The sequence below is a fragment of the Anastrepha obliqua genome, chromosome 2 (assembly GCF_027943255.1).
Source record: "Anastrepha obliqua isolate idAnaObli1 chromosome 2, idAnaObli1_1.0, whole genome shotgun sequence".
Lineage (NCBI taxonomy): Eukaryota > Metazoa > Arthropoda > Insecta > Diptera > Tephritidae > Anastrepha > Anastrepha obliqua.
The window spans coordinates 129331972-129358917 of record NC_072893.1 but is presented as its reverse complement, the minus strand read 5'-3'; the positions used below and the strand labels follow the sequence as shown (position 1 = coordinate 129358917).

At 36.4% G+C, this 26946-nt stretch overlaps 1 protein-coding gene across 1 annotated transcript in view; it reads left to right on the top strand.

The window, feature by feature from the left end:
* The first annotated feature begins 23101 nt into the window (after window positions 1-23101).
* LOC129239651 (titin homolog) overlaps window positions 23102-26946 on the top strand; it is a 93194-nt gene continuing 89349 nt past the window's right edge. The window contains exon 1 of the mRNA XM_054875317.1: window positions 23102-23541. Coding sequence (XP_054731292.1) covers window positions 23493-23541 — 49 coding nt within the window. The 5' untranslated portion in view covers window positions 23102-23492. The remainder of the gene's footprint in view (window positions 23542-26946) is intronic.

Below are 26946 nucleotides of genomic sequence, written 5' to 3'. Positions count from 1 at the left end.
TACAAATATGTGACGTTGCAAACTTTCGAGTGTCCTGCCCCTTGTCCTTAGCTTTTTGTTGTTTTTCTTAAACAAACTCACAGAGTCACTCACTGAGTGCAGCAGCAGTTGTTGGCTCTCTTTATTGCGTCTTGCTTTTTGTCCTTGCCAGCTTATTTTTACTACGCAGTTGGCTTTTAATTTTCTTATTCTCTCTCTTCGCGTTCGTTGGTGCGTCTTGTGCCGCCCGTCTTGCTGGCCTTCCTTGGTCCTGCGTTGTCTTAAAAAAGACGCTTGCAAGCGTCAGCTATAAAGACATTTACGCCTCCCTACTCCAATTGCTGTGAGTTGTATTAGTTACGCAGATTTTTAACGCTGCCAGTGTTTGCAGTGCCCTGCCAGTCTTACTTACCACAGCCTGAACACAGCGGGATATAAGCGCCTTGTTCCTCACTTTTATTTGTGTGCGCGCATAGGCACGTCCTTCCACTTATTGTGCGAGGATACGTCATTCGTTGGTCACTTGTTTGTTTTCTCTGTTGTTATCTGAGTACTTTGCCGCTTCTACTTTTCGCATTATTGCTTTTTGCGAGCCGCTATGAATCACACGAGTCTACCAAAATACGCATTTCGAATTCTTCGAGAATTTCCATCAATGACTCATGCCCTGTGATAAGCAAGTTAGAAATATTCTGTACTTCTTTTTTTGCTCATTCATAAATCAATCAAATCACTTTTATGAATTGGTGCTGAGCCCCTTATCTCTCTGTGTTTTGGTAACAACACTTCATTGCAGTATTTTATTTCGACACTTTTCTCTGATTTGTGGTGCACGTCCTGAATTCGTCCTACAAATGGAGGGACATGTAGTTTAAATGCCGCCTCCGAATGATAGATGACTTTGAGAACACCCTTTTATGCTAACTTATCCTACGTTAACTCCTTCATCCCTAAATGTTATATTTTCAAATTCGTACCTTTTTCTTCAAATCGCATCTCTAACGTGAGACCCTCAAGTTTTAGCCTTCTAACTCCAGAAACTCTTTTCTAACTCCGATTGGTTCATAAATTTTTGAGAAGTATTGCAATTCCTCGATCTTTCAGTACTTGACTTATCATTTCATAAATCAGCTTAGGAAAAATGGCAGATTCCGAATTCAGTCTGAGTCCCACTGGGCTTTGGCGAGGGAATATATCTGTAAATTGTTATAGCAGCTATAGAAAAAGTTCTGCTTATACCAGCAGAAACGCTTGCTGAACACCACTGCAGTGACAGTCCTTGGCCGGACACGAATGCAAGTCGCTCCGGTAACGTAGAACCGCGCATGACGTCCACTTCGCCTTGTCTGGAATAGTATAAAAAAGCCTTTGGTAACGTAGGCACGTTTCTTGCTAGCTGACTAGTAAGTATACCAGCTTTTGTCCCTTCGAGCAATCAATCAACCGGACAGAGACAACTTTTCCTCCAATTCCCATGGCAACTGATTCTACGTGCCGGAATGACTCTTGTTTTTCTCGGCCAAGGGCTGCCGCCCCAGTAAACTAGTCCTGTCTGGTGCGCGCAACCTAACAAACAACTTCTCCTTTAAAATACCGTCTATTCAAAGCATCGTAAAAGGAATTGATAATCTTATCGGAGACACTGCAAAATCTGTGAAGAGTTTAACTCTTGGAAATAGTTGCCTTAAAAGACTCATTTGCATAAGGAACTACTCTCACAGGTGCAACTCTTGTTTAAAAGGCGCTACAATGCCAAGGCAGAAATGTACGATGGGGCGTCCTACTTCTCTTTTTCCCCATAACGCTGAGCTTATCACAGGTTGTCTGCCCCGTCTCTCACGTTGTTCAGCGTGCACAGAATATGGAATTGTAGTAAAGCGAATGTGATTTCATCCTAAAAAGCATCACTGGGGATGTGTGTCTTTCATTTCACTTTTTGGACTCATTTCATATTGAAAAGATGCATTTTGCTGTCAGCAGTTCTATTTTAAATTTTTCCCATTTTTTATAATTTTTGGGTTGTGGTAAGCACTAAATATAATATCTGTTTCATCCCATTCACTTGCAGGCAAAAAGCATTTCTTCTTCTTTGCTAGTGCAATAGCCGAATTTCGCCCCGTTTAATGAAACTTGACGGTCGTTTCCCCTTCGTGGCATAATTGTTGTTAATTCGGAATCTCAACTGAAATCTCCACTAGTGGATCTTCCCAATGCAGATGAAAGTGCTCAGTAATATTTTCCTCTGCTGAAGCGATCCATTGCGAAGGGCTGACATTATTCTTCTAAGATGCATGGGTATATTGTTTTATTTATTTATTTATTATTATCATAAATGAGATCCCACGCAAGTCAATGTATTCTCACAGCGTCAGCAGGTACCGCATCCAATACTCTCTGGCCTAATGCATTTGTAAATGTTCCGTCGTTTGGGATATTCGCATAGAGGTTCGGACCACTCCAGGGGCCGGCCGCCTAATGAAATGTTGTTGATGGGCTTTTGCCAGCTTATAGAAAGGTGCTACCTGAACGGTGTAATTCCGTAGCTTGCAGAATCTTTTGGAATATCAGACTAAAAAAGTAGTTTAGGTATCTCAAAAAAAAAAAAAAATATAACAAAAATTCAACCTCAATCTCATTCTTGCAACGGAAGCTTTCCATCAACAGCGTGACGCGCTTATTCTTCCGCCTCAAATTTACCCTTTATAATCTCACAACTTAAATTTGTAAATAGATAAACAAATCATACTCATTGGCATACAAACACACAGACAGAAAAATCTATAATTCAAATGAAATGAAAATGCGCAAAACTAAAAGCGTAAACAAATCGATTGCCAATCAAATAAATTCATAAAAGCCAGTTAAATAAACCAAGAGAAAATAAAATTTAAAAAGTTAGTGTTTGGATGCGCTAAAAACAGTGAATCAAGTGAAAAGTGTATTAAGGAATGAATGAACTATGGAATGATTGAGTGAACGAATGAGTGAGTCAATAAATAATTTAGTCAAAGTGAGAATTCGACGTGTGTATGCAGGCAAATTGCACAGAGAAATTGGGTGAAGTGGAAGCAAAGGCATTTTTAGGGAATTGGTTATGGGATTGCATAGGTATTGGTTATTATTTGCGCAGTTGCGGTTAGTGTTTGGTTAGAGTTGTGCTCTAAATGCAAAGTAGATATGAGCAGAGGAAAAACGATGTGTTTTGGGTAGTGAATAGAAAAAGGTAAAAGAACAATGAAAACATATTGTTTGGTGAAGGATCTCAGGTGTGGTGCCCATAAAGCTAAGCTGAGTAATGAGTCAGGCTTTCGGCAGCTCCGACAGCTCCATTGACTTGGCAAAGGATATGTCGAAAAATCAGATAGCCTTGAGAGCCTTAGAGTTCTACTCTTGGGAAATTATAACGAGGAATCTCAGAAAGACTGGTGAAACTCACATTGGGGTAGATCCCCAAAGCGTCTTCCAATGCGGCATCAAAAAACTGCCCGTATCAAGTTAATGCGCGAAGTTTCGGATTGTCAATGACACAATTTTTATACACTTAGAAGAGTGTCAGAATTACGGATTGCGTGCACCACCCAACTGTCTGATGAATGATGGATTTAATGAATAGCAGCACTCTGTGCGCCACTTGAATAGCTGAGTACACTGTTGTGGAACAGACCAAAAAAAACTAAAAAAATTCTTAGGAAATATTTGCTTTTTAATCATGCTTTTGTTTTTATACGCGGTTGCACAGAGATCGCAGCACTCGTCAATTTAAGTCACAGCTAATGACAATTTTATAATTTTTTGTTTGCAAGGTAAAAGTGTTGCTGCTCGACGGCGTGACTCATTGCATTTGAATGCAAAAGGCCGATATGAACATCCCAGAAATTTACTCAAAATTGCACCAACAACAACAAACAGCATTAAAATATTAGCGCAATGCTATGCGCCTTTCAATTAAAACGCAACCTGTAGGCGGCTAAATTGTACAGTTAATGAGTCAGTGGGCTTGTGGGCGTGTATTCAGGTAGGTAGGGCGGCGTAGCTGCGGCTGCTGCTGCTGCTGCTGTCGACGTTGACTGTAAATGCGTAGTTAGAAATGTAATTAGTGTGTAGATGCGAATAGGAATGTAGGAAGGTAGAAGGTGGAGGGTTTTCTGGGAAAATAAAAAGAAAAAGTTAATTAAAGTTTAACTAATCGTAGCTTTGTTTATAACAGCACATCGCCCACCCGAATGTCAATAGTAATGTTTTTCGGTTTGAATAAAAATCTCTTTAATGATGTCAAACTAACTGAATACAGGGTGGTCCAGCTAGCGATTGAAATTTAATTCTGTTATAAATAAATGGCGCATGCATATTTTTTAATGCAATTTTGTTTTAGTGGGCTCGAGTAATTCTTGTTATTAAATATGGATACACATTTTTCATTTGGCGGGTTTCGCCACTCATCTCACTAATGCCAATTTGGATTTCATGCATCTTTCAACTCTTTAATCGTCTCGAGATGGTTGCCATAACCTTAACAGCGCCCAATAAAAACGTTTCTAGGCGGTTAATTTGAGGATTTTAAATTGTATATGTGTCAAGGTAGCTCCGCTCCGATGCTTCCCCTCTCGTTAGCCCCAACCATGCCTCCCACGTGGACTGGATACCTCGTCAGCGGTGTTATAGGAGCATAAACATTCCCCATCAAGGATGATAGATACCAGGTTTGCTCGTTAGGTATGGTGCAAAAAAACCTTTTTTGTTTCACTAAGCTAAAGCTAAATTTTGTGAAACACAAAACGAATGACGTCAGCATATCTGTCAAATTCGCTCAGAGCCGAATAACGGTCTGTTAGGTAGTACACCTCGAAAAATCGTTTCACCATGATTCTCATATATTATATATGTACGGAGAATGGTGTTGGAGTGACAAGCCCTTGGAGAATGCTTATAGCTGCTTGCTCAGGCTTCTAGAACCCCCTTACACCCCCATAGACGGCATATACGCAAAAAATATGGAGGGATATTTTTTTTTCGTTTTTTTCTTGCCACAAATAATTTTGTGTAATTACTTATTTGTCTTCATAACAAAGCTACCAAATAAGAAGTAAAAGTATACACAGTCACACACATCCATAGTTACATCATATATGTATGTACATACATATATACATGAAAGTATGAGCATATCTTTTTCTTCATCACCACATTTTACGCCACTACCAGCAAAGGAACTTGTTTTGCTATTATTGTTATTTCTTTGGTTTGCTTCGCTTCATCACATAATTTGGTGGTATTTTTTTGTTTTGTTTATTTTTTCATTAACTCACATGTCAATCTGCTTAAGCATCACTTCAAAAATAAATCAAATTAAGTTGTCAATTTGCTATACTCAATAACAACAATAACAAATAATGGTGGGGAAACAAAAATGTAACAACAAAAACACTCATAAAATATAAGTTTTCATAATAGCGAAGCTAGTCATAGATACGCTTTTACATAATTTCATACATATACATTACAAATCTACTGAGAGTCAAGTAGGGGTGTTGTAATATGCGCAACCTCGCGAAGAGAACCAAGAAGAGAGTGTGAAAATAGCGAAGTTTTATAAACAAAAATTAAAAGTTAGGTTAAGTAAATGCAAGTAAAGATGATGAAATAGAAAAGAAAATAGAAAGAGAAAAGTTGTTTGTAAAGAAAAAAATTAACCAAAGCTCTAAATTTCCGTCAACTAACCGCTGATTACATCGAATTCACTGAGAGCCGAGTGCGAGTATATGAAAGAATGAAAGAAACAAAATTGTGCCCATCAGGGAGTTGCTGAAGTCACATCGGTGCATACAATAAGAAGAAGAAATTATATAAACAAAACACGAATAAATTGCACAAATCACACACACAGCGATTCTCTCAATTACGCTGAGAGCAAAGTAGCGGTACCACGATCGGCGCCACCTTATTATTCTCTCCATCGTGGGTATATGCTCGACCTTCTGTCTTCTCTCAACTAGTCACTTTCTAGACTTGTTTTAACTAGTGTCATACTGGCTCGAAAAGTACAATTTGTGAACCAGGAATTGTATCACTGGTTCGAAGTTTCCCTTCATATTTTTACGCAATTTGTTAGCACAAGTCAAAAAGCCGACAATCAATATTGTGTGATATATTTTAAGGCAGAAGTAGAAGATATTACCAAGGAATTATGGTTTTATTAAAAAATCTTATTTTTGACTTGAATATTCAATAGCTTTTTCCTGGCGTATTTCGGTAACTACATATACATACATACTTTGTCTTACCCATGATTTTTTTTAAGCAGTCTGTCTTACAACTGATGCGCACTTCTATTGGAGATCTTCATTTTTCTTGTCATTTAATTTTCGTTTTTTTTTTGTCAGCTCACTTAGGGGAGTTGCATTGCTTTGGGATTTTCGTTGATTGCTGCGTCATAAGAAATTGTGGCTGCCGGAAATTTTCGTTGGCTCATTATTCATAAAAAGCAAGCGTAACACAGTGCGTTGAAAGGAGGAAGCGAATGAAAATGTGAAAGAAAGCAGCAAGTGGGAAGTGGTAAACACTAAAATAAGCAGAAGAAAAATTATTGAAGCGCTAAGTTACACTTCACAAAATTTGACAGCAAGGGGAAAAGAGTGGGAAAAGTTAAAAAAACGTGAGAGAAGGAAGGAACTTCATTGAAATGAATTATAAATAAAAATAATTTCGTATAAATATATAAGTAGAGGCATATCTCAAACTCAGCGTTATTTCGCTAGCGAGTTAATACTTTTGTGATCACAATCAATAACCGCTTGAGTTACTTTATGAAAGATTTGAATCATATCTTCTACCTTGTTCTACCAAGAAAGGTCTATATGCAATTTTTTTTTATAAAGTTTTTTTATATATAAATTATTTTTTTATATTATATTTAAATTTTTTTAAGTACTGTACAGATTAGACAAAACTGTTTTGTTTTATATTTAAAAACATATATACATATGTATATTTGAACAGCATTTGTTTGCCTTTTTTTTTAAATTTCAAATAATGTTTTTTCCCACCTTTTTTTATTTAAAAAAATTATTGAGCTCAAAAAATCTGAGTTCATCAATAGGGTGATTAATTTTGCGCCAACTTGTATGTGTGAACGCCGAGCTTCTCCTCCTATTTGTGGTATGCGTCTTGATGTTGTTCCACAAATGGAGGAACCTACAGTTTCAAGCCGACTCCGAACGGCAGATATTTTTATGAGGAGTTTTTTCATGGCAGAAATACACTCGGAGATTTGCCATTGCCTGCCGAGGGACGACCGCTATTAGAAAAATGTTTTCATTAATTTTAGTTTCACCGAGATTCGAACCAACGTTCTCTCTGTGAATTACGAATGGTAGTCACGCACCAACCCATTCGACTACGGCGGCCACGTGAACGCTTACTAATTAGAAATTACTCACTAATTGGAAGCGCAGCCTAAGGTTATCGAATTTTTATCGATATAATTGGCGCACCTGAGTGAACTTTCCTCTACATTATTTTCTAATAATAATAATTAATTTTTAATAAGTCGACTTTCGTAGCTCGAGTATTCAGTCTGTATTCAGTTTAACTGTGACATTTGCTGTATCTGTTAACTTTGTTTGACTTTTCGGCGTCTTATTTTTGTCACGCCCAAATTCACAGCACAATTTATTATTATCTACTCTCTTCTTTTTCATGAATTTCAAATTCCTACTCAGTTTTTAGAGAGCTTTGTCGCCATGACTTCAGGTACGCACAGCGCTCGCAGCATGCAATAGCTTCCAGCTCACTTCTGACATTATTTATTTTTTATATATTTTTTACCGCATTCTTTATTCCTACAATCCACTGCCAATTTGGCATGCGTCTATCTGAGGTGTTGCTGAAGTTGCACACAGCTATCGAGAATCTCTACTTCGAAGTTGTAGCAAGTCAAGCAAAACGCCGTGAAGGCAGTGATCAAACAGAAACAGCCTAAGATACAGAAGTGATGGGAGCAACACTTAAGTGGCTGTAGCGGATTAACGTAAACACAGGCCACACATACGCAGCGCGGTGCGTAAATACCAGCAGAAGTATACCTAAGTGTGCAGCAGCGCACACCAATTGTACATTTATAGCCCTCCAGAGCAGCCACAGGCCAAGCATCGGCATGCCTGTGTTCATTGGCGACGCATTGGTTACTTTAGGGGCCTGAGTTAACACTCCAAATGTGCGTAGACAAGCAGACACACAGCCACTCAGCTCTAAATAAATACGAGTACCAACACGCTTCAATGCCTCGCACTCTGTAAGTATTCGACTTGCTACAACATTGAATGCCGCCTGGACGCATTGGTGGCAGGTTAAATGAGTTGTTGTTTTTCAAACGATTGGTGCTGTAGTTGTCGTCAACGCAAGTGAAGAAAATCACGATTTTATGTTTCAATCATAAAAATCTATAAGTTGCAATGAGCAGCAGCAGCAGCAACAGCAACATTTACATGAGTTACACGTGCGACAAATACAACACCAACAATGCAAGTGGCAAAAAAAAAATATTTGTTTATTGTTTCTGCTGATCGCGCTTGCATCTGCAGCAAGCATGCATGCATACACATCCACACATAAAACGATAGGCAGGCGGCAAGCCAGCAACACAAACTCGACTTCAACTGCCCAACGCGCTTGCCTTTATTATGGAGTTCTGTTTTTAGTTGTTATTGTATCAATTACCACTTTGCATTTTCAATGTCTGTATGCCAGTATGGCCGTCTGTCCGTCCTCCGCTTTGTGCGTCCATTTGTTGGTGCAGTGTTTGCGTTGTAGGTGCGCCAGTGCAAGCGCCAGCGCCTCTACATAACTCAAAGCCAGTTTCATTGAAGTTCGCCTTGAATCGGGCGTCGGCTGACGGACGTGCAGTTGGCTGCTGCTGTCTTTGGCTTCACGGCGATCTGCAGTTGCTCGCATTGCATACTTGTGCGCTAAACTATGTTCTCGTACGTACGCGCATAGCAAAACGTTTATGCTGTCACCAGCCGCGTGGCTACTGTTGCTGCATGTCAACCGATAAATACGGCGGTGCTATGCGCGCCATGCGATCTTTCTTATGAGCAATTTTTTCGCCTTTTGCGTTTATTGATATTTTTAGCTTCCTAGAAATATTTTTCACATTCCTACACTTTGTTTACGATTTAGTTTTCATGTCTCACCCAGCATAAGCGCATTTATTAATGCACAACTGGAGGTAAAAGTACTATTTGTTGATGTACATATAAACATATGTAATTTGGAGAATGTCTTGCACAGACAGAGTGGAAACACGTGTATTGGCCTCTGGTGACGGTCAAGCATTGTTTGACAAGAACTTTATATGTGTGCGTGTCGGGTGCTTGACGCTAATATCTAAAATTTTTGATTTTTACCGACAACAAGTATGTGTGACACGACGCCACCCGACTGCACTAACACATACAAAGCTCAGTCAAGCATGCTGTATCGTCACCAGAGGCCATATGTGCCTCACTGTGGCTTCAAATAGAAAATACTATATTAATAAATCTATACATACAAAAAATTCAAGTGAGCAGCACCTCGCAGATGTCTGCAAAACAACACGAATTAACTATTTTTAAGATAATTGTTTTTTGTAATCCCGTTTGATGAATTTTTCCTCTCGTGAGTTATTATTTTTATTTATTTTTTATTCTGCAATTGTATCCCAGTACAGTCAGTCATACAGAAGTGTAGTCACTTTTTTGCAAAAATCGTAGCATTTATTAAGACAATTCTGCCAAACATTGTTTTATAGATACCAAAACTTCTTTGGAAGTACAATAATGCGGGGACTACCTTTTATATTTTGCGCCAAATAATGTAAGTAAAAGTGAAAATGGCTTTATTCCTCCGTTTGGCACCCGGGTCAGGCTTTTCTGGGCAGACCTTTGCGACTTTGGACGTGACTTTAACATATTTCTATTATAGCTACCGACTTGAGCTTCCAGGTAGCTTCCAAAAATTTAATTTTCTATCCACTTATGGATATAACCTTTTAAAAATAATCCTCGAGCAGGACGGAAAAGGGCCAAAAAAGGTCGGGTGCCCAAATGAAGACTTTAAAAACAATGTCCAACGGAGCGATTTTTTATTTAAATTTTTGAAAATATTCTCCTCGGAAGTCAATACATTTCTGCATTTGCGTGAGCCAGTTTTCAAAGCACTTTGGCCACTCAGAGGCGGATGCCTCCAAAACGAGCTGTGTAAAGGCTTCAACGCATTAAAAAACCTTAACGTCGCAATGCTCGGGAACAAAAAGAAATCATTAGGTGCCAAATCAAGGCTCTAAGGCGAATGATCCATTAATTCGGTGTTTTGAGTGCTCAAGAACTCTCTTGTGAGAGCTCGCAATGCCTTGGTGAAGGATGAGTTGACTTCGGTGATTGATTTTCCTTGACTTCTAAAAAAAAGCTTCTCATTAAAACCATCTGCCGTTCAGAGTCGGCTTAAGCTTCCTCTGCTTGTAGAACAACATCAAGACGTTCACCACAAATAGGAGGAGAAGCTCGGTCAAACACTCAATAGAGGGCGTAAGCCTCAATTATTTATATTAATCATTAATTTTTGATGCAATAGCTCTGCCCTCCACAGTCCTTGTTTTTTTACCGCTGTGGCTTTCGTATAAATTTTACCTCAATATCCGGATCTTCAACTTTCTTAGATCCACAGGTTTAATACGCGTATTTAAGGTATATTTCCATGGTCCTTAATTATCAACCATATAATGGTTGACGGGTGCGCGATGGAATTTGTCGAAAGCTTCTGCTACCTCGGCTGCATCATCACGGCAGACGGCGGAGCAGATGAAGATGTTAACCGAAGGGTAAACAAAGCAGATGCGGCGTTCGGGCGAATGCATACAGTATGGGCGAGTTCGCAAATCTCCAGGCGCTCTAAACTGCAAATATTCAGCGCATGTATGAAGTGAGTATTGTTGTACGGAAGCGAAACATGGCTGGTCTCTAACATCATCACACAAAGGCTACAATCTTTCGTCAACAAATGTCTCCGCATCATCTGCAGAATATACTGGCCGAACACCGTCAGCATCGACGCGCTGTGGAGATCAAGTAATGAGGAGCCCATCCTCTGGCAAATCAAATGCAGAAAGTGGCAATGGATAGGTCACACGCTTAGAAATCCACTAGGCAGCGACACGAGAATGGCACCTGCAAAGAAGCAGAGGTTGCGGGCGACCAAAGAAAACTCGGAGAAGGTCGATGTTGCGCGAGTCAGCGGATTGCGACATCAGATCGGACGGCGCCAAGACAACAGTAGACAGCTGCAGTCTCCGAAGAGACAAGCTTGCTCCATTGGTTAAAATAAAGATCTCTACCACTAAGAATATTTTTTTTTTAAGGGGACAGATACCTGTAAACGGCCATATTTTCCCTGATTTTCATTAAAAATATTTAAAATGAAGAAGTCAATATATTTTTTCCAAAATTGGCATAAAGTTTACTCATACATTAAAATAATATACATTTTTTTTATATTTTTATTTTAATCATTTAACATGGCGGATGTACACTCAATTCTTCCAGGAAGGTCGCAGCGGGCTTCTCAATCGGCGGGCATTGCAGCATCGGCGTCAGTGACCTGAATACAAAAAACCAAAAATTCTTTTGTTTATTATTGTCATAATTTCTATATGAATTAAAAAAAAATGGGGGAAAAAATTGCGGATAAAAGGCTTAAAAAATGTATTTTGGAAAATTTTCCTACTATTTTTGCTTCGAAAAAAAAATTCATTTTTTCGAAAAATTTTCGAACTGTAAATTCACATAGAAACTAATATCATAAAAAATGTGCGTGCAAAATTTCAGGGAGATCGGTTAATAACTTTTCGAGTTATCGTGCACGCCACTTCAAAAAATATAGTTTTTAGAAAAACTCGTCTAAAGTCGGCAACGTAACTACACCTCTCCCAGCGCTCGAACCCAGAGATAGAGTCGTCACGGTTGGCGATCTATAATATGAAGAAATACTTAAATTTACGTTCTAAAATTTTTTTTACATATTCTTAAAGGGTTATATTAACATTTTATGGAAAAAACATATTTGAAAAAGTTATTCAAAAACAAAGTTGATTATTTTTGCGCCACGTTGTGCACGTATATCTTTTGCAAAATGCACTATTCCGTCACTTTGATATTTAATTAAGTAATTAACACTTTTCGAACTGATTTCATTTTTTTCTTCACTCTTTTCGGCTACGTTTGTATGCAAATATTCAATGTCGCGTCGTAATTCTTATACTTTTTTGACATATTTATTTAACCTGATCGCTGTCGCGCATAATTTTGCCTTCGCATAGCATTTTTTCTTTAAGCAAAAAATTAAAAAATGTTAAAAAATACAAAACGCAAACACAAACACTCGCAACAGTTGATTTTGGCAATAAAGCGATTAAAAATTATGAAACACAGGTGGCAACACAATTTATGCGGCACCTTTCAGTTCCCCAGCATTGATGTGTGGTATGGCATGAATTTTAATGAATTTTTTTTTTCGTTAATGCTAACTTTATTTACTAATTTTTTCGCCGCTCACTTTGCTTAGGTGCCTTATTCGTTTAAGAAATTCGTGTTTTTGACATGTTGTGATTTTCTGTTTCACTGCCTCAGACTGTTGTTGTGTGGCGAGCAGATTAAAAATTCATAGGTTCATTCATTCACATTTTGCAATAAATATTTATGATGCCTACAAATTTGCTTGGTCTTTTATGTCGTTACTCGGGAGTGCGGAAAAAGTGCTCAGTCGCGGCCAGGCGGAAATGTCAGCGCTGTGAAAGTGTGAAATTCAAAAGATGGTTAAATTTTTAAGCGCTTTCGCCCTGTGAGTTTCTTGCAATAACTGAGAGTTATGTGATGAAAGAAAAAAAATCAAAAATTAAATACACAAAACAAATCTCTCATCTAACTTTTGCGTTCGGATTGGCAGAAATGCGCCACTAAAATCTGGTTCAATGACCACTGGCTCCACATAAAGTTGCATTTAGTGCAATATATTTTTCCATTTCTATTACATGGTTTTTATATGTAGGCACAACTCTTACGTTAACTTTTTTCATAGCCGTTTTTGCAGTTCATAAAATAAAAATTTACATAAATTATCAACAATAACTACAAAATACGCCATTAAATGCAACTAAATTTGTAAAATTATTCAAAAGCACTTGGCTGGTAGCGACGAACCGAAATATGCCAGCCACAAATAATAATTCATAAATTTGTTGCCGCAACATGCAACCTAAAAATGTTTATGGCTTTATTTATATGTTTGCATGTGTGTGAGTTTTGTTACGCTTGATTTCTTTGTGTTTTTTCATGTTGAATTTTTATTGCCGCAAAGTGGCGTACACATACATACATCCAGACATATGTGTGCTTGTACTTGTTGGCCGTGCGCGCTATACGGACGGCCGGTGGATCAGTGCAGCTGAGCGGCGTCTGCGGCTGCGGCTGCATGCCAACCAACCTGTCCATATGTTGTCTGCTGTGTGGCAGTTGTGCTGCGCATTGCCAAGAATCTGATTGTGCTAATGCCAAAAACATACGTGTGTGCTTGTGTGTGCCTTTGTGTGCAACAAGCTGTGGCACCGCACTAGCGCACAAAAAGAGCGCACGAATTCATGTATTAAATCAGAAATGCCAGTTTGTATGTGTAATGCGTTGCCATGTCCAACTGTTTAGAATCACAAATTTCCCAGCACATTCGTGGGTCTCGTCCTGCGTATGTGGGTTTTTCTTCTTATTGCATTTTATTTCTTTCTTCAAAAACTTAGTTTTTCACTTTTTCTACTACAGCTCTTTGGGGAGCCAACAAGATTCTTACAATTTGATTTATGTTTGAACTAAATAAATGCAAATGTGAGTTAGTTTATTTGCAATGCACAAACGGTGCCGTGGAAGGTAGGTGGAAAAGCGAGCAGCGTTGACGTTCATTTTGCTACTAAATCAGAATTTCTTGGTAACTACTTAGTCCTTAAGTCACTGAACGAGACATAAGCACTTTTTACTTAGTTGCTAAAATATTTTACACACTTATGGGACTACTTTAAATTGGCATATTTTTTTCTAAAATATTGAAACTTTTTTTGGCTATATTTCAGATAGTAAAACTTACAAATCTTAGATTTTTCGAAACAAAAAACTGTTCAATTTAAAGATTTTAACTTAATGTGGTAAGCCGAAAAACTGGAATGAATTTTGAAAAAAAAACCAATTTTATTTGAGTTTGGTTACCAAAAAAAAATCAGTTGAAGATTTTAATTAAATGTAAGCCAAATAACTGGAATGCATGTTGAAAACAAAAAAAAACAAACAGAAATAAATGAAGAATTTTTTTTATTGAGTCTGGTACCCTAAAAATATAGAATGAATTTGCAAAAATAAAAAAAATGGGCAATTTAAACATTTTTTTTTTAATTTAGAAATTTTTTTGAAACAGAAAAAAATAAATTTTATTAATATTTTTTTATTAATATTGCAACAAGGCGGAAATGCATAATAACAACAACAAAATACTCAAAAAAAAATGATTAGGAAAAAACAGTTTTTTGTGTTCATAAAGAATTTTGTAAAATGCTTAGTAAATTTTTTGAAAAGAAACACTAACATTTTACTATTTTATATGAGAACTTTAGAGAAATTTGGGAAATATAACTCAATTGCAACAAGGCTGAAATATATAATGACAACAACAAAATAAAAAAAAAATAAATAATTGGCGCGTACACTTCTGTTAGGTGTTTGGCCGAGCTCCTCCTCCTATTTGTGGTGTGCGTCTTGATGTAGTTCCACAAATGGAGGGACCTACAGTTTCAAGCCGACTCCGAACGGCAGATATTTTTATGAGGAGCTTTTTCATGGCAGAAATACACTCGGAGGTTTGCCATTGCCTGCCGAGGGGCGACCGCTATTAGGGAAATGTTTTTTTTTTATAAATTTTGCTTTCCCCGAGATTCAAACCAACGACCTCTCTGTGAATTCCGAATGGTAATCACGCACCAACCCATTCGGCTACGGCGGACAACAACAAAATACTCAAGATAAAAATAAAATACTCAAAAATAAAAACCAAATACTCAAAAATAAAAACAAAATACTCAAAAAAACAAATTGATTTCGAAAAAAATTGATAACATTTTAGAAAAAGGAAACACTGATATTTTTCTAACACAGAGGGCGCATATTTTATTTCATATGAATACTCTTGAGAAATCTGGAAAGTAAAACTATTTTGCAATAATGCAGAAATACATAAATAATAAAACCAAACCGGCCAAAAATAAAAGTGTAATTCTCAAAAAATTCTATTTCGAAAACATGTAAGGTTTTTATACAGAAATTAAAAATAAAAAAAAAATATCAACAAAAGGCTAACAAATACGTACGCAGTACCTATACGCTATTGCTTCGTTACTTTGGTTCGCTACTTTATTTTGCTATTACTTTCTTTTTAAAGCATATTATCTTCTAATCTATTTCTTCTTTCGAAAGACGAACCCATTGAAAAGACGTTTTCAATCGCTCCGCAAAATCTTTTTACGCTTATCTGTTATTGCATACATCGTTATTCAATACATCATCCATCTACCATCTTACATTAGCTCACAAAATCTTCCTACAATTTTCCGTCTAAAATTCACAAAATAGTTTTCTTTCAAAGCATAACAAAACGTCTCTAATCTACTTTGTTGCGGATTAAAGCAATACAAAGCCCTTAATATGCAAGAGCTCACTTCCACTCTTTTGGTTTTTGTTTTGTTTTACAAAGGTGAAGTGTGGCGAAATTCGAGACATTCAACTTTACCACTTCAACAACAATATGGCTTGGGTGTTCACCAAGTTTACCGATGTGTAGAATAGTGAAAAAATACAACTATCCCCCCTGCGTTAGAGTAGTAAAAGTGGTTCACCTATGTATATAGTCAAGAGCTGGCAGAACAACCAATTGTTTTTGCTTGCTAATAATCGCGAGCAACAAACTGGATGGACCCAATCAGCTTGAACGACTTGTGATTCGGTCTACAGAGTTGAATTTGGAGATTCTATTGTTAGAACCAGCACTTCCATGGTCATGAAAGTCGTAAAGCCTCATCAATGTGTGAATACATACATACATATTTTGCACATCTCATAAAATTTGCTGTTGTTCTCAGCAGCGTGAGAAAAAGAAAAACAGGTAACTGAAATTGTGGTGAAGCTGATGGGAGTGTACGCTGGCACTCGAAAAGAGACCGGAAAACGGAAGATTATCTCTATTGGCTGCTGCAGATAAGATTATGGGTAGATTAGACAAATTTTCTGAAGTCTCAGTAGTTTTTTTTCTTGGAAAGCAGCAAGGAGACTGGGTGTATTGTGAAAAATCAGTTATAGAAGAAAATAAGTGGAATTCATATTTTTTATTGGAAAAACAGTAGATCTGCTTGGTTCATGCAATGTACAGGGTTACCCAATTTGGCGCATATCCTTACCCCTATCTTGATTTTTAACCATAAAATGCTACAGGATTCAAGAAAGAGTGCGTTGAAAATTGTAGGAATTTATAAAAATCAGTGCGCTACTCACCAAAAATTCCGTGTGCACTAAGTTAAGTCGCTTCGTGGAGAAGCAAAATTGGTGTGGATATTGGTTTGGCGACAAGGATGGTGATTACCAAAGTTAGTCATCCGCTGTGGTGAAAAAAAATTTGTGAGAGTAACTTCGACTGCCACGTCACCGGATACTCGGCAGCAAAATTCTGCCCGCCCCTTTCACACACTCATGGTTGCTCAGACGGCAGTGAAGTAACATAATGTAACATAACATAGCATGTTAATTTTTTTCGTATATTACTAACACAATCTCAGTTTTTTCGTACACGAACCGCTGTAAACGATCCCGGTTACGTCAACCAATCAACTGATTCCTTCGAAATCGCTGAGAGCTGGTTAACGCTTTGATGTTGGCCACACTCTGAATTCTTTACACCATGACTCGGCGACATCACCGGCACTTATTCCCTTAAAAATGCGCTCATCGCTGTCAATGGTTGTCATCCATAAGTGGAACATTAAGATGGCGTCACCTACAGCGCTGTTACGGCGGCCAATAACTCCAAACTTATATTCCACACATAAGGTCATAAAAAATGAAAAAAAAACAGCGGGCGAACGCTCCCTTGTAATAAAACAAACGAACCCCTGTAATAAAACATACCATGTAAATACCAAAAATCAGAGGCATGCGAAGTTCTCAAAACTCAATCTTTCTACTTCACAAAAAATTTAATAAAGACATTAATTTGAATATGAAAAGCTCCTCCAAAACCGTTTAAAATGTCAAAAAAAAAAAATATTCCTCCACAATTGAAAGGAAACAATGTTTAGTGTGTGGGTTGCTTGCTGTCGTTCATTGCTTATCGGCTGCGACATATTTTAAGATCGACGCCTCAACAAAATTAGCATTTAAATTATGCACATAAAACTCGATAACAATAGTGGATTTTGAAAGCAAGAACAAAATGTGTTTAGAACGTGAGCTCGCACAGGGTGAGTCAGGTATTAGAGTTACAAATTCTTATTTAGAATTAAATGCGCAATTTATGTTATGAAAAATTTGCGTTTGAGTAAACATAATAGATTTCTTTACAATTTGGGAAAACCGCGAAAATGAGTTAGCCAAAAACTATAGTGGTTGTGGCGCAAGAAGAGGAGTTTGTTTTTAATACTTGTTTGTTTAAAAAAAATTTTATTTAATTTAAATTTTTTTTTTTTTTAGTTTTTAGTTTTTATTTGTGCCTCAGCGATCGCACAAAAGTCTAATGTCTTCATGTCAGCCGCACCAAAATTCACAAAAGCAAAGTTTTGTTAAAAAAAATATTGCTAAAAATTACAAAAACAGAAATCTGCTTCAGTTCATATATCATTCACCATCTCTGCGGCAATTTTTAAATGTATACCCTTATTTATGTACATATTTATTTCTTTCTTATGGTCGTGCCTAAAAATTATGCTAATTTAGCACAGAAAAATAAATTTATGCTAATTAGTTTAAACTCAATTTTGCTTTTCACTATTTTTTCGCCAATTTAAGTGTTTTATTTTTTAATTTTTTTTATTTTGTATATTTTGTTCACACTTTGTTGATTTCGCTCTTGCGTTTGTTTATTAATTTGGTATTTTTTAACGCACTTCAGGAGCCATCCTCAAGCTTAGTCAAATCTTCGTCTTTTGATATGTGTGAGTTTTCAATTAAAAATAGCGGGGTTGGTGTCAAAATTCTGTCTGTACAAAATTCTAAAAACAAAATTCTGCTTTTTAAAATTCTGCTTTTTTAAAATTCTGCCTTTTTAAAATTCTGCCTTTTTAAAATTCTGCTTTCTAAAATTCTGCTTTCAAAATTCTGTATTATAAAATTCTGTATTACAAAATTCTGTATTACAAAATTCTGTATTACAAAATACTGTATCAAAATACAATGTTAACAAAGTTAAAGAGGCCGCGCTTCAAAAAAATAACTCTCATCAGTCCAACTCCGGCTACGCAATCCACCGTATTTTTGCGTAGAACTCCTTTTCGCGTGGGCGGCCTTCGGCCGCGCTTAAAAAAAATAACCCTCACCAGTCCAACTCCGGCTACGCAATCCACCGTATTTTTGCGTAGAACTCCTTTTCGCGTGGGCGGCCTTCGGCCGCGCTTCAAAAAAATAACCCTCATCAGTCCAACTCCGGCTATGCAATCCACAGTATTTTTGCGTAGAACTCTTCTAAAAAAAAACGAACAGCTGCGAAGAATTATTAAAAAAAGAAATGAATTAAGTCACACTACATATTTAAAAAGAATTGCAAAAAATATTGTAATTGGCTAAACTAAAATATTGTTATCGCTTAAACATACCTATATGTATATTTATGAATTAAATGTTTATTTTGTTACTTCTTGTATGACGAAAATCACAAAACTTGAATAAAGCAGAATTTTTCGCATTAAACATGCAGAATTTTGAAAAAGCAGAATTTTAGAAAGCAGAATTTTAAAAAGCAGAATTTTAAAAAGCAGAATTTTTTTGCAATTTACAGAATTTTGTAAAACAGAATAATGACACGCTCCCTTTTTAGCGTTAAGATTTTTAAGTTCACAAAAAGTGTGTGACTAAATTTTTTCGCATGGCTGGCAGGTCTAATTATTTTATTTGCATATCATTCATAGTGCAAAACAACTATTAAAAGTAGCATAATTTGTAATAATCAAATTCTATATATTCTTATTTAGACAACTCTCTTTTCCACCAAATTTACAAATTTCTTTGTAATATTCACTTAAATTCCCATCTTTTTTAATCCTTTCAAAGACAGTGATTTTTATGTGGTTGGCCGCAAGTACAGCACATAGCACAGTGTATGTGTATAGCAGATAGTATACTACATGTACATACTCGTATATGTTTTTGTAGAGAGCCGTTTGCCTCAAGGCGGATTCCCATTGGCGGTCATACCTTCTAACAAACAATACCCCTTAATAACGCTAGCAGCGCTCTTCTCAATCCAGTGTTTGGTAGCTACCCAGAAGTTGAGCGAACCAAAAAATTTCCCCACCTGCGTGTACGAATTTGAGCTCAACATATCAGACCTATCTTAGAGACAAATAAATACTTTTTACATATCGAAATGGGTTTATTATTAGTATTATTTATTAAAATAGCATTCAAATTACAGATTAATCTAATGTAATCGCACTAGCTACCAGGGCTATTGGCCGAAATGGGCTTAGAAAGTGGAGAATTGTACTTGGAGATGCCTTGGACAACCTCAAATATAGCCAAAAACTTTAATATGTGTACCTTTAAACCATAACTAACTATACCATTATTTTGAGCTTAGCTTCACTCATCAAAACTGTCAGAAAAGTCTAGTCTAGTTGTTGCTTCAAAATTTGTGTCGGCCTGATTAGAATACCAAACTTAAAATCGCTTTCACTTAATCACAAAAGCTTTACGAACTCTTCTTGAAACATTATTTTTTAATACTTGTATGAATTTGTATTCGTATTTTGAAATTTCTACAACATCGCTTAGCGATCTTTTAAGTACAATCGATAAATCTGCGATACAAACAGCGACTCGCACTTAAGGTGAAAACACAGCAAGACTGGAGCAAATGATCGCATTTCTTATTAAGCATAAATTATTTTGCTATTTTATACCATTTTATTAATATTGTATTGTACTTAAAAAATCCACGAAGCAGTGGAGTACTTATAGTCCATACATCTTTGCTACACTACTCCAATTATGTCGTTATTTTATTTTGCTATGTATTCGCTATTCTTTTATTTTTATTAGCTTCTTTGCCTCTTTTTGTCTTTCATTGCGCCGAAAGGTGTCAATTACCACACGTCTAGTGGGTAATTTAGTAGAACGCAATTTTGATGGCGCCAATAGTTATCGGCTGGTCTAACTGCTGCCATTGAATACGGCGAAGACTACTGCCGGCGCGCTCTGTATGCTCCACTACCATGGAGCACTGCTACTCTGGTACTATGAGCTCAATGGCAATGTTTTATATTTTGTTCTTGCTGGCTATAAAATTAGCTGCAACATAATTAAAGTTAATTGCAAAGTACAATTTAGAGTCATTAAAAAGCAAACGTATAAATATTTATGCACGGGAAAACAAAAGTAAAAGGCAAATAAATGCAACATAATAGCTATAACTATAATTGCATTAAATAGAATATTGCAAAAAATGGAAACCAGAGTGCTGCAGTTTGCTCTGAAAGAGGTGCTAAAAAAGCGCCAAAGCACCCTAAATACTTTACGTTAAAGGCGCATAATGCGTTCGGCAGCCGAAGCAAAAAACAAATACAAATTTACGTAGTAACTTTCCAGCTACAACAATACAGCACCGCACATAATTACAACTATACGAGAAAAAGCAATGCAATGCTTACAATGTAGTCGTCGATTTGCGATACGAACTCGTTCTTTCGACTCGTGAACAATAGCTGTGTTACAATGAAAGATGTTTTTTTTTCTAATTTTCTACACTAATTAAAATAATACTCAGCAGAGTTGCTTATGGTAAATGCAATATTGAAAAAAATAAACATTTTAAAGCAACAAATGTAAAAAAAGCTTATAGTAAATATTAACAATAATGTAAACAAGAGTTAATGCGAAATGCACCACGAAAGTCGTAAAAGATCATACAAAGGCCGGCGTACCAATATAAATGAATAGTAAAATAAATGGCAAGTGTGTAGCGGCGAGTATGGTAATTATTGGGTGTTGTCAGATATGAGTAGGTGGTGGTAGGTGTGATGCAGGGCTGCAGGCTATGAGTGGGTGGTAAATATGGATAGGTGAAGAGAGTGATGAGTGAGAGTTAAGTTGTTTGTAGGTGATGAGTGTGGGCAAATAGGTAGATGGGTAGCTGGATAGAGTGAAGCAGAGTTGCATAGGCCCTTAAGGGCCAAGGATGATAGATACCAGGTTTGCACGTTAGGTATGGTGAAGAAAATTATTTTGAGGGGAACTTTGGATTCTACGTCATTCGTTTTGTGTTTCACAAAATTTAGCTTAAGTCTAGTGAAACACAAAATGTATGATGGCATATCTGTCGAGTTTGCTCAGAGCTGAATAACGGTCTGCTAGGTAGTACACCTCCAAACAATCTTTTCATCATGCCTAAGGGCCAAATAAATGACATAATCCACTTGTCAAATCTTCTTTTTTCATTTTTCCACACACGGGGGAAAATGATTCGATGAAATCCTGGTTTTTAGTTTTTGTTTGATGTGACTGTGCCGCGATAAATTTCCGCGCAATTAATATTAAGTGAGAAAACCAGAAAAACACATTTTTGGTGATTTAAAAATTGGAAAACCAGAAAAACAAATTTTTGTGAATTTAAAAATTGAAAAAACTAACTATTTTTGTTTTAAACTTTAAATTGTAATTCGTTTCCCTTTTTAATTAAAAAGTAAACAAAAAATTAGTTTAAAATTTAAACAAATTTTTATTTGAATATCCAATGATTCTTTGGCTCATTATTAAATGTAAATAACAAGTCATAGTTTCGTGTGCTTTATGGGACGTTCAAATCACCGGCATCTTCGTGCGTGCAATTTGATTTCTTTAGATTATTTTCTTTGGAAATATGTAAAGTCACATGTCTACACAGATAAGCTAGCACTTAGCAGCCAACTTTCGACGCGTTATTGCCGAAAATTAGACCTCTAATTTACGCCATTTACTAAAAGTTTTCGTTGCGAAAGAAATTTTCCAGCAATAACAGCTGAAAAGCGAACGCGAAAAAGCAAACACGAAAAAACACGCCAAGCAATAATAAAAGCTGCAAACAAAGTATCTTTAAATTCTCAATTTCGCAAACAAACAACGAAATGGCATACATTCATAGATTAAGTGCGCAAATCACTAGCATTTTTTTGGCAACGCGAACTTAATGCTTTATGCTTTGTAAAAAAATTCAAAATGCGTTTCATTCTTGCTGCTAGGATACTACAAAAAATTGTGCGTGGGCGTTTCTTTCAAACTTTTTTTTGTTTAAAGAAGAAAAAAAGGACGCGCGCATAAATATTTAACAAAATTGTCACAAAAGCTGTTGGCGTATGGTCCAACAAGTATAATAAAAACCAACAAAACATGCTTTAAAAAAAATACAAAAACAAGCAATAAAACATAAAAATAACGCCAGCCAGCAAGCAAACAATCAACATTAACAAGCACCAACAGCGTTCAAACGCGTCAATACAAAGGCAACAACACCAACAACAACAAACAGTGCATGTACAACAATTTAATAGCAACAAGTGCATAATAGAGTAATCAGTTCGTGTAGTACTTTCGTTGTTTCGCAGTGTCGCCAGCAATTAATGAAAAGTGAACGACAATGACGCGTCAATAATCGGCGCGTGAATGAGCGAGTGCCGCATTTTAACCAACTAATGCATACAACAATGCACTTGCAAGCAAATAAGTGAATAAATAAACCAAAAAACAAAGAGAAAAAAAAAATGTTTTATATTTGTCATATTAATTATGAATATTTGTTTTAATTTTTTTTTTTTGTTACCTTTTAGGTGTGCATAATACCTGAAACGTCATTTGTCATTTGAAACAGCTTTTATGACGTGGCAGGTGACATCAGCTCATTGTTTGCTCAAATGTAAATGCCAAGTCATTTATTTGTGAGACGAAAAAGTGTTTTTGTTTTTGTTTTTTGCTTTCTGTTTCGTGTGTGAAGAAGTGCAATCAAAAGTGTTTTTTGCATCAATAAATTGATGAACAAATTCTGCATACTAGCGATTCAGGCGCATAAGTTAAGTTAATTGCCGCGCGCTGCAGTTTTCATGACAATTTTATTGTCATCAGCTGTTACAGCCTCGTCAACCTTGCTGCCGGTGCTTGCATAAATCCGCATTTGGTGGACTCATCGCTGCAGCCAGCACCGCCGGTACTAAAGCCGCACGCATGCATGACTTCACTATGTGGATTAAATTCGGATTACCGTATTTGAAATGTTTGTATTTTTGTTTTCGTATATTATTTTTATTTTGTAAATTATTCATTTAATTTTAGCATATTTTTTGGCATAAAAACGCGCGAGAGGTGCGCGGGAATACGAGGCACCTGAAATTCATGTAAACCAAGCGACACAAGCCATATTTATCGACCGACGGCCTTAGTTACCATTGGCGCTCTTTTAGGTGCGCTCTCATCACGTCTTGGCGCTTCATGCTATTTATTTTACATTTTCATGTGTTCAACTCACGAAGTTCTTAATCATTATTTATTATATTATGATATTTCAGTGCATATTTTGGCAAATTAAAGCTGCTCATTTTTTCGAATTGCTGCTGAAATCCTGAAAATAGCCTTATCTCTTAGAGAGCGCAATAAACCGCAAAAATGTATGACAGAGTTCCCGAGAAAATATCTGCAAACATTTTATTTAAATTTAAGACGAAATTAAGTAATAAACAATTTCTGACTTTTTAAGCCTTTTCTCCGCATTAATAATTTCACTTTAATTTTTGTTAGCTTGGTGGCTCAGCAAATGTATTTGCATAGTGCTTTAACAAATTACTTTTTTTAATTTCTTCTTTGCTTATAACTTGTTTATTGACAGTCGCACAAATATGATATATCTATGTATATATGTATGTGCGTATGTGCGTACGCATTTTGCCAACTTAACTGATAAAAAATGAAGGCCTCGCAAAAATAAGTTTTAACCGTCAACTCTTTGCTTGATAAGCATTTCTGCGTTGCCAAGTAGTCGCTTTGGGGCTGAAATTGCAGGCTGGCAAAATATGATAATTTCGTAAATAAGCGTTCCGACAAAGGCGCTGGCAAATATTTTGACAATTGTGCAGTGAAAATTTTTGCTGTAGACACATTTTTGTGCTGGTGAATAGTTTTCGCTTTGTTTTTTTATAAAAGACCTGCCGAACTATTTTGTGCGTGGCAAAGTGCGAAATGAAGTTTAAGCAAGTTATCTTAGGCGTTTTCCAACCGCTGAAGCGAAATTGTATAGAAATTTAAAAATAAAGAAGGATTCTGAAAATAATGCAAAGCAATAGGTTTTAAAAATACCTGAAAGAATATTAATAATTTTTCAAATAACATACATATTATATGTCCACTAAACATTGAGACTAACTTCTGGCATACGCCATTTGAAAACAAACAATTGAATTAAAAGTTATTTTTATTTGGTACTTCAGTCGATTGGTTACATATCAAAAATACACTTAGATTACACTCAATGGACCACTGTCTTCGATTTTTAGTAGAGTAGAGCGAATGCCCCGATTTAAGTTTTGGACGGTGCTTATATCGATTTCTTTCAACTTTCGCTTGATTCGATTGATGATCATACTCCTTTCATACCTCCCAGCCCTTTTCGCACACCATCCGCTTGAGAACTATCCAGAATTTTTCTTTTGGACGTCCCTGTGGCACATTTGGAGGATTGTCCTTTTTTGGCACATTTGGCATTTTTCGCTCAGTTAACCTATCCAATGTTTTTTTTGCATAATGGCAGCTTGCAAGGTCTGGCCAAAACATGATTACGTCGCTTTTGTGATATTTATCGATGAATTCCTTCAGTTTTGGCAAGCATTGACCGATATAAACGTCGGCATTGATCGCTTTCGCTTTTTTTTTTTTGGCGAATCAATAGTTCTGAAACACCCTTCGAAAAATTGGCGACCCACACTAGCAACTCTAGCTCTATTTTGATTTGCTGGCATATTTAACCTCGTTTGGTGTTGCTTCGATGTTGTCAGTGTAAAAACCGTCGTTGTCACTCAATCCATGATGAGAAAATGTGAAGTACGATTCATCATCCAAAATTATGAATTTTTCATTCGCAAAGTGTTCACGACCAATTGCACGGCAGCAAATTGGTATTTTTTCGAGTTGCTTCGCTGTATATTTTGGAGCTCGGTCGTTTACGATAAATTACGTTGTTTTTCGTCAAATCTTGTGAACGCCAGACTTTGAAATGCCAAATTTTCGTGCTAATTTGCGTGTTGATTGACCAACCTTGTTTTTGGCACTTGACAGCAGTTTTTTCGTTGTTGCGGCACTTACTTTTGGTGGGCGACCCGGCATAACCTTATTTTCCGGTTCTTTTCCATTCCGGCAATCTTTGAAAACACGAAAATAGTCGCACGGGAGATTGGTTTATCTTCAAACACCTTCAGAATTTCACTTGTACTGAGTCGTCCAAACAGATTAGCCCAGATTTACGTAAATCCAGCTTGTACGCCATTTTGAATGGAAAATTTCGCGTAATATGAGTTTGACAGTTAAGTATAAGCACACTTGGGCTTGGCAAGTGGATAAAGCTACATCTGTGTGTTTCTTTATGCACCGAAATATACATATGTACATAGTATGTCTGAAGTTAGTATCAATGCTTAGTGGACATACATATGTATGTTATATATGTATTTACTATTTTTTTCTTTTTATTTATTGGACTCTGTATTTATTTATTTATTTAAATTTTATCTTTATTTATTTAAATTTCACTTTTATTCATTTAAATTTCATCAAATAGCGTGCATCTCAAATAGATCACTAAAAAATAATAATCACTCACAATATACATACATACATACATAAATGCGTAAATGTACACCAACAGTAAAATATGATATATGAACTAACTGCAGTTTAACCGCTTAATGGTTTTGAGCGAACAGCGCTCGGGCAAGCATTGTTTGACAAGAACTTTATATGTGTGCGTGTCGGCTGATTTGGCCTCTGGTGACGGTCAAGCATTGTTTGACAAGAACTTTATATGTGTGCGTGTCGGGTGCTTGACGCTAATATCTAAAATTTTTCATTTTTACCGACAACAAGTATGTGTGACACGACGCCACCCGACTGCACTAACACATACAAAGCGCAGTCAAGCATGCTGGATGGTCACCAGGGGCTAATTGACGCTAATATCTAAAATTTTTGATTTTCATCATTCAAAAGCCGACAACAAGTATGTGTAACACGACGACACCCGACTGCACTAACACACACAAAGCTCAGTCAAGCATGCTGGACCGTCTCCCGAGGCCAATACTCTGACGCCCAGAGCCGAGTACTGCTCGCAAGCTTCGACATGTTCGTATTACATATGTACGACACATGAACGAATCGCGCTTGCCAATCGCTACTTGTCATTTGTACCGGCTGCTGCATATGGTTTCTTTTCTTATATTTTATAAAATTTTTTATAAATTTAAAGAGTTTATATTGTTAGGAAAAAAGTAATTAAAAAAATAACAAAAAATAGCTTTATTAATAGAAAAAATATAAATAAAATAACTAATAAAAATGAGTAAGTTCAAGTTTTCATGCGTTTTAAAAACACTTATAAAAATTTATTTATTTATATATTTATATAAAACTATTT